This window comes from Oncorhynchus nerka, linkage group LG13 (genome assembly GCF_034236695.1).
Source record: "Oncorhynchus nerka isolate Pitt River linkage group LG13, Oner_Uvic_2.0, whole genome shotgun sequence".
In the NCBI taxonomy this organism is placed as follows: Eukaryota; Metazoa; Chordata; class Actinopteri; order Salmoniformes; family Salmonidae; genus Oncorhynchus; species Oncorhynchus nerka.
This window is the reverse complement of record NC_088408.1, coordinates 49527636-49535657: the sequence shown is the minus strand read 5'-3', so window position 1 is coordinate 49535657 and position 8022 is coordinate 49527636. Positions and strand designations below refer to the sequence as shown.

General features: G+C 39.9%; 1 protein-coding gene and 2 non-coding genes across 3 annotated transcripts; all 3 read left to right on the top strand.

Annotated features, from left to right (window-relative positions):
• The first annotated feature begins 351 nt into the window (after nucleotides 1-351).
• LOC115139636 (ribonucleoside-diphosphate reductase subunit M2) lies at nucleotides 352-6405 on the top strand. The gene is made up of 10 exons (XM_029677246.2): nucleotides 352-625; nucleotides 879-947; nucleotides 1619-1762; nucleotides 1855-1971; nucleotides 2071-2204; nucleotides 2788-2882; nucleotides 2958-3091; nucleotides 3283-3387; nucleotides 3947-4060; nucleotides 5907-6405. The coding sequence occupies exons 1-10, from the start codon at nucleotides 533-535 to the stop codon at nucleotides 6057-6059; spliced, it is 1158 nt and encodes a 385-aa protein (XP_029533106.1). The 5' UTR covers nucleotides 352-532; the 3' UTR covers nucleotides 6060-6405.
• Nucleotides 2258-2398, top strand: LOC115140728 (small nucleolar RNA SNORD94). The gene has a single exon (XR_003865276.1). It is a non-coding gene; the product is annotated as a small nucleolar RNA SNORD94 (small nucleolar RNA).
• Nucleotides 5614-5748, top strand: LOC115140727 (small nucleolar RNA SNORD94). Its single transcript, XR_003865275.1, has one exon. It is a non-coding gene; the product is annotated as a small nucleolar RNA SNORD94 (small nucleolar RNA).
• Nucleotides 6406-8022: the final 1617 nt, after the last annotated feature.

The window sequence follows — 8022 nt, the reverse complement described above, 5'->3', positions numbered from 1 at the left end:
TAGCCAGCCATCCAGCTTGTTAGTAACCTTTTTTTACTTGCTGTTCTGTCATATTTTTCTACACATTTCTAACTTTATATATGACATTATGCTTTGTAATTCAACGTTTTAAAAACATAGTACAGTCAAAGTTTTGGGGGATAAATAATGGCATAACTCTATTGTTTCACTTTAGCGCGCCTTTCCTGACATTTTAACTTTTTCCTTTCTTGGTTTTGTAACAGTATCAGCAGTTTTCCCGCAATCTTTAAAATGACGCGGGAGAAAAGTGCAATCTGATTGGCTGCACCCTCTTAGAAATTTAAATACCAACAAAAGCTTTGACTCTATTGACTGCTTGGAATCGACCGCCAGAAATTCAATAAATACGGGGAACTCGAGTCGTTTGTGTTTGATTGTGGCGTTGATCTAGGCAATGGAATTGTGCTGTTGATAGTTGTGAATATATATATATATATATATTTTTGTGCAATTTTACTGGCGTTTAACTTATCCTCAAATTGTTTCTGTTGTGTAACTCGTGTCTTTAAAAATGTTTGCAACTCGTTCACCACTCGTCAAGAAAGATGAAAACGCTATCACCACTCAAATGGACAACATTTCACTCGTTGACAAGGAAAACACGGTAAGTTTGAAGTCGACGTGAATTCTATTTATTTTACCTAGCTATTTTTTGATGTCGTTGGTTTTATTTAAAAGGTGGTTAGGCAAACTCGCCTCAGCTGGTTAGCTAAATGACGTTACTAGCCGTAACCTAACTAGGCAACGTTAACCTATCACGTCTTACTTTCTGTCCAGCACATTAATCAATTGAATGTAAATTAAGGAAGCCAGTTATCTAATTTGTCAAATGTAACGTGTCATTCCTCCCAATGCAGCCTCCCAGCCTGAACATGACCCGGATTCTGGCCTCGAAAACCGCGCGCAAAATCTTTGCAGATTCTGAGGTGCGTGAACAATGGCTACTTTTGTTTGAAGTTGTCAGTTTATGCAGTGCTCATTTTTGTAGCTCATCGACATGCGTAATTAACGTTAACATGGTAATTAGCTAGAATGTGTCCGAGGTGTTCATTTGCCGCAAATGTCGCCTATTCTAGCTACCTGCCGAGTCATCAAATCATGATGTCGCCTATGTCAAATGTAAGCTAGCAATCGAGGAACTCAAGTCAAACATATGTTTGAATGGTTAGTAGTTACACAAGCTGTCTACTCAAGTGTTTCATAAGGCTAACGTCAGTTGTTAGCCAGTAACCTTCCATTCCAGCCATGTCATGAAAGCCTTTGTCTTGAGTAGGTCACTAGCTAGTTACTGCTAACAAGCTAACTGTTACATAGCATAACTCAACCGTCTAACGTTGGGTTGTGGACAATCTTAACATTCTACATAAACTGGTATGCATTTTTTGTCTTACTACATGCATGTATTTCCACTTAAATTATAAGCACATTCTGTTTTTCTAACCATTGAGGAAAGTTTGTTTTTACCTCTGCAACATTTGACATTTACATTTTACATTTAAGTCATTTAGCAGACGCTCTTATCCAGAGCGACTTACAAATTTGACCAGTAATGAGATTAAACTATTTTTAAAATATATATTTTTTTATACTTTGTTAGCCTAAAGATGTCGAGAAATTCAATGCTGAAGAAGAGCCACTCCTGAAGGAAAATCCACGCCGGTTTGTCATTTTCCCTATCAAGTATCATGACATCTGGCAGATGTATAAGAAGGCAGAAGCTTCTTTCTGGACTGCAGAGGAGGTATGTCCAAGTTGCTGCATCATTAGTGGTATTGGCATAAGTAAATGATATGTGAGCTTGTTCATGAGATTTTAGTTAATTTTGTTTTCCAGGTTGATCTGTCCCAAGATACACAACACTGGGAGTCTCTGAAGGAAGAGGAGAGATACTTCATCTCTCACATACTGGCTTTCTTCGCTGCTAGTGATGGCATTGTCAACGAGAACCTGGTAAATTGCTTGTGTGTGTACACAATACAACAGTCAATATTTAGCTATCTACACTCAATAAATCACTGATCTAATGGGAGTCTCCTGTTTCTCTACTAGGTGGAGCGCTTTACACAGGAAGTCCAGGTGACAGAAGCAAGATGCTTCTATGGTTTCCAGATCGCCATGGAGAACATCCACTCTGAGATGTACAGCCTGCTCATTGACACCTACATCAAAGACCCCAAACAGAGGTCAGACTGTCAGTCAAGCTCTTAGTTGGTAGTGCAGGGAAGTTCTGTATTTTCTGGCAGTGGTAAGAAGCGCTGGTTTATGTACCTCAGCTTTTAATGGGAGCTGAGTGCAGCTGCTTGTTCTTAGCTCAGTGGGCATGTGGTCTGCTGACTGGGTGGGCTCCCGTCATGATATAGATGCCTGACTGTGCCTCATGATGATAAAATATACACCACCAATGCCCTTAATTCAAGACCCTACTGCAATATGTAGCTTTTAGAGTTACCTGACCAAATTTGCATTGGAATGAGTTACAGATCAGGAAATTGTAATTTAAAGTGAGTCTAAGCAGTTGCCCTGTTATATTTGCACTTTCTATGCTTCTGTTACAATTTTTATCTTATTTTCAGTTTTGTACACAGCTTCAAACTGAATAGTTTGAAAGTACAATACTATACGTTGCATGTTTTGTCACATAAACTGAAATTAGTTTAACTTAGTGTTCTTAGCAACCAGAAAATGGCAGTTTAAGTCTTAAGCATTTTATAGTTCAGCCTTCTACTTGTGACAATGTTGCCTAATATACTTTTCTTTGTCTTACAGGGACTACCTCTTCAATGCCATTGAAACCCTCCCTTGTGTGAAGAGGAAGGCGGATTGGGCCCTGAACTGGATCGGCAACAAAAGTGCTACATTTGGTATGTACATAGCTTTTTTCCTAACCTGCACATGATTGGGTGGTCTGTTGGTAATGAGCTATGTTTGTATTCCAGGTGAGCGTGTGGTTGCCTTTGCAGCTGTTGAGGGGATCTTTTTTTCTGGCTCCTTTGCTGCCATTTTCTGGCTAAAGAAGAGGGGGCTCATGCCTGGCCTAACCTTCTCCAACGAGCTCATCAGCAGAGATGAGGTGGGTGTTTCTATTGCGTTGATTTACCTATGATCCCAGCATGCCAAACTAATTTAAATTAAATCATTACAAATATTTGGTGACTAAACTGCATGGTGTTGGATACCTTTCACGTGCTTGTTTCACTGAAAAAGCAACGCTCTTCATGACTAGTTGACATGATCTTACTAACTAGTTCCATATGAATCCAGGGCTTGCACTGTGACTTCGCCTGCCTCATGTTCAAGCACCTGGTGAATAAGCCCTCAAAGGAGGCTGTCACTAATCTGATCAGGAATGCAGTGGAGATTGAGCAGGTATGTTGATTAAAAGTGAAGGACATGTTTCCCTGATTGAAAGTCCGATGCAGTTTTTCTATCATTTCTGGGTAAGAATTAATTATCTTACTGTGATTTTCAATAAAAATTCTCAGAAATGCATGGCTTCTTAGCAAACAGCTATATTTAAAGCAGAACATTTGCTGGAGTGGTCTGGGGGGGACAACTAGCTGTTGGCAGAGGTTTGGTAGTCTTATTGTTCTAATTAATTTACTGCCTGGTGACATCACTGGGCTGGCCAAAACTCCATTCCACCAAAACAGGCTAACATTTCAGTCTTTTAAAATGACTACACTAAAAGGGCATCGTTTTCAGTTCCAAACTCTGTGTATGTTAAACACAGGAAAATCTCGTTTGACTGCACTTGGCCTTTAAACCTACTCCTGGGCTGAGGCCCAAATGGCACATTTTGACCTAAACTGCACTACCTTTACCAGATCTATGGGCCCTTGTAAAGTTGTGCACTAAAGTGCCATTTGGGACATTAGATTTTTGTACCCTGCTTATAATTATTTTATGGTCTGATTGTTAATTTCAGGAGTTCCTGACAAAAGCCCTACCTGTAAAGCTGATTGGTATGAACTGTGACTTGATGACTCAGTACATTGAGTTTGTCGCTGACAGGCTGATGCTGGAACTGGGCTTTGACAAGGTGAGATTATTGTTCATGGCTTTGTCCCCTCATGGTACCTTAATCCCTATGTATTTTTGAAAATTTTATTTCACCTTTTATTTAACCAGGTAGGCAAGTTGAGAACAAGTTCTCATTTACAATTGCGACCTGGCCAATATAAAGCAAAGCAGTTCGACACATACAACGACACATGGAGTAAGAGAGTGGAGAGTTACACATGGAGTAAAACAAACAGTCAATAATACAGTATAAACAAGTCTATATACGATGTGAGCAAATGAGTTGAGATAAGGGAGGTAAAGGCAAAAAAAAAAGGCCATGGTGGCAAAGTAAATACAATATAGCAAGTAAAACTCTGGAATGGTAGATTTGCAATGGAAGAATGTGTAAAGTAGAAATAAAAATAATGGGGTGCAAAGGAGCAAATAAAAAAAATTATAGGTGGGCTAAATTATAGGTGGGCTATGTACAGGTGCAGTAATCTGTGAGCTGCTCTGACAGTTGGTGCTTAAAGCTAGTGAGGGAGAAGTGTTTCCAGATTCAGAGATTTTTGTAGTTCGTTCTAGTCATTGGCAGCAGAGAACTGGAAGGAGAGGCGGCCAAAGAAATAATTGGTTTTGGGGGTGACTAGAGATACTGCTGGAGCTTGTGCTACAGGTGGGAGATGCTATGGTGACCAGCGAGCTGAGATAAGGGGGGACTTTACCTAGCAGGGTCTTGTAGATGACGTGGAGCCAGTGGGTTTGGCGACGAGTATGAAGCGAGGGCCAGCCAACGAGAGCGTACAGGTCGCAATGGTGGGTAGTATATGGGGCTTTGGTGACAAAACGGATTGCACTGTGATAGACTGCATCCAATTTGTTGAGTAGGGTATTGGTGGCTATTTTGTAAATGACATCGCCGAAGTCGAGGATTGGTAGGATGGTCAGTTTTACAAGGGTATGTATGGGGCGGCAGGGTAGACTAGTGGTTAGAGCGTTGGGCTAGTAACCGAAAGATTGATAGATCAAAACCCCGAACTGAAGGTAAAGAATCTGTCGTTCTGCCCCTGAACAAGGCAGTTAACCCACTGTTCCTAGGCTGTCATTGAAAATAAGAATGTGTTCGTAACTGACTTGCCTAGTTAAATAAAGGTAAAATAAATAAAAATGTTATTAGACAAGACAGTATGCGAATGGAGGAGTGTCCTCTCCTCCTGCTGAGGAAATGAGTATTCTATTGGAGTCATAGAGGTTTGAGATCTGCCTCACTCCCTTTGAGTCTGCTGAAAAGCATACACATTTGAAAACTACCCTAATTTTATCTATAAAAGGTCTTGCACAACTAGCTAAATTTGTTTTTCACTTCACACTTAAAGATTCCACCCCTGTAAATGTAATTTGCCTGATGCATGAGTGGAGAAGGAGTCTTATTTCATACAAGCCCATTTGTTTCCCTAACAATTGATAATCTTGTCCCTTGAGACAAATGTGTCCTTTGGACATGATGAGTTTCAATCCAATACAACCCCAATAGTTCTAACTATTTCCATGGTCCCATGCACTTTGTTTAGAAATTCATTCTGAAATGGGCTAGCAATGATGAAAAGCGCAGGGGTACGTACCTCGGCTGATAATGGGAGCTGAGTGTTGGTGTTCTCAGCTCAGTGGGCATGTGGTCTGCTGACTTGGGGTGTCAACACGATACAGACGCCTGACTGAGTCTTGCCTGTAAAGCTATAGTAAAAGCATGGACATGTCAAATGTAGAAGCTCACTACTTACTGTAAGCCTGGAAAAACTTTGCTATGGCAGATGTACAGTATTTAATTTGGATTTGCCTCAAACAAGCATTTAACAGACTTTCCACTAACTCTTCCATTTTAGATCTACAGAGTGGAGAATCCATTTGACTTCATGGAGAACATTTCACTGGAGGGCAAGACTAACTTCTTTGAGAAGCGGGTAGGGGAGTACCAGAGGATGGGTGTGATGTCTGGCACCACAGACAACGCCTTCCGGCTGGATGCTGACTTCTAAAGCTCTGCTAAGCTCTTGAGACATTGATACTTTCAACACTTGAAGAGGACATGGGCCTAGCTACATGTTACTGGACCACCTCATTGTAGCTCTTCATCCATTCCTAAGAATGGTTCTCAAATGGCTCACTATATATTGCATAGCTTTTGACCAGAGCTCCCATGGGTCCTGATTTTGGGAGGCAGACCAAGTCTTAATTGCTGGGTCCACAGACATCACCATGCACATTACCATTCACATCCCACATCTCCTCCAGTGTCTGGTTTTATGATGTATTTGTATAGTAGCTTTTTAAATTGTTTTTATCTAGGTTTCTATTTTGTAATAAATGTACAAATTCAACATGCAGCGGCTATTTTTATAATAATTTTAGCCTAGTGTTTTCTTTTAAGTTTACAGTTGGTAATACTGAAGAGTCACCTCTTGGAATTAAAGTTAAATTCAGCTGACCCCTGTAATTACATGTGTTCATTTGGAGTCGCTAATATCGTTTCAGTGGTGTATCTGTACTTGAATAACTTACTCCACTGAATTACTAAAGACAATACTACTTAATAATTTTCCCTGACTCCAAATAAGATTTCGAATGCTCAGGCAGGACAGCAATATGGTCCCATTCCACACCTTCAATAGAATGTTTTGTAATCGTTATTGCCTCTGATCTGGCTTACTCACTAAAAACAACTGCATTTTTAAATGATATTTGAGTAATCCTGGATAGTTGTGGGGGGAATGGACTCAATTGTCATACTTGAGTAAAAGTAAAGATACCTTCCTATAGAAAATGACTAGTTAAAGTCACCCAGTAAAATACTAGAGAAATCATAGATTGATACTTCAGTAGATTAAATATAATTGCAAAAATACATTTCAAATTCCTTAAGCAAACCAGTTAGCAAAAAAAAAATATAGATGCCAGGTGCACACTCCATAAGACTTTACAGAGCATGTGTTTGCGTGTCAGATCAGAGGATGATCAGGGGTGTTGTGTGTGAGTGGACCATTCTATCCTGCTGTGCATTCAAAATGTAACTTCTGGGTGTCAGGGAAAACGTATGGAGTAAAGTGTTCCTTAGGAATGTAAAAAGGTAAATTACAGATACCCCAAAGCTTAACTTGTAGTACTTTAGTAAAATACCTTAAAGTACTCCACTGCTTTTCCAAAACAATTGTGCCATCTGGTTTGACATTTTAGGTATAGCGTTTCCTTTTGTTACTATTACTCTGGCATTTGAGTACTTTATCCATCGCTTAGTATTTTTCTGGCTGACACTTAACGGAGTAATTTTCTATTAAGGTCTACTTTTACTCAAGTATGACGAGTACTTTATCCACCGCTGGCGTTTCATAAAGTGACTAAATGAGTGGCAAGGAACACTGGCATATCACCAAATTTGAGCCAGAAGTTGAGCAGTATAAGCAGGCTACTAAACAGTTCATTTATTTTAAACAAATCGTACACTGGATGGGTTGGCTGAAAACTCCCAAGAAAGCTGAGCGCTTCCATTTGTCAGAAGTCGGCCTGTTTTGATTTTGGATGGCCAGATTGCTAGCAAGAATGGCACACTTCCAGGTGCGTAATAGTAAATGGCCAATTTCAGTTTAGTTATTCTTATTAATAAGGTCTTGTTTTGATTGCTTTAATGTCAATGCTAATATGTCTCAAATTCACTAGCTAACGATGTATTTGAGACGTGGTCATTGTTCAAACGTATTTGTTTTCAACATTGGAAGATATAGTTTTACATGTCAATCTTAGCCAACCTCATGTTTTGCCCCATGCTTTTGCGCGCGTCGTTTTTGTTGCTAAACAACCAAACATATCGACCAAGCCCCCCCCAAAAAAAAAAGTTGCAAGAAAGAAAATGTAATAAAGCTCAATCTGAAAACCGTGCCTCGACCCCAGCTGTCACAGCGAAGGCGGGGCTTTGAATGTCATTGGCTGAAAGCCGTTTTCTTTTTT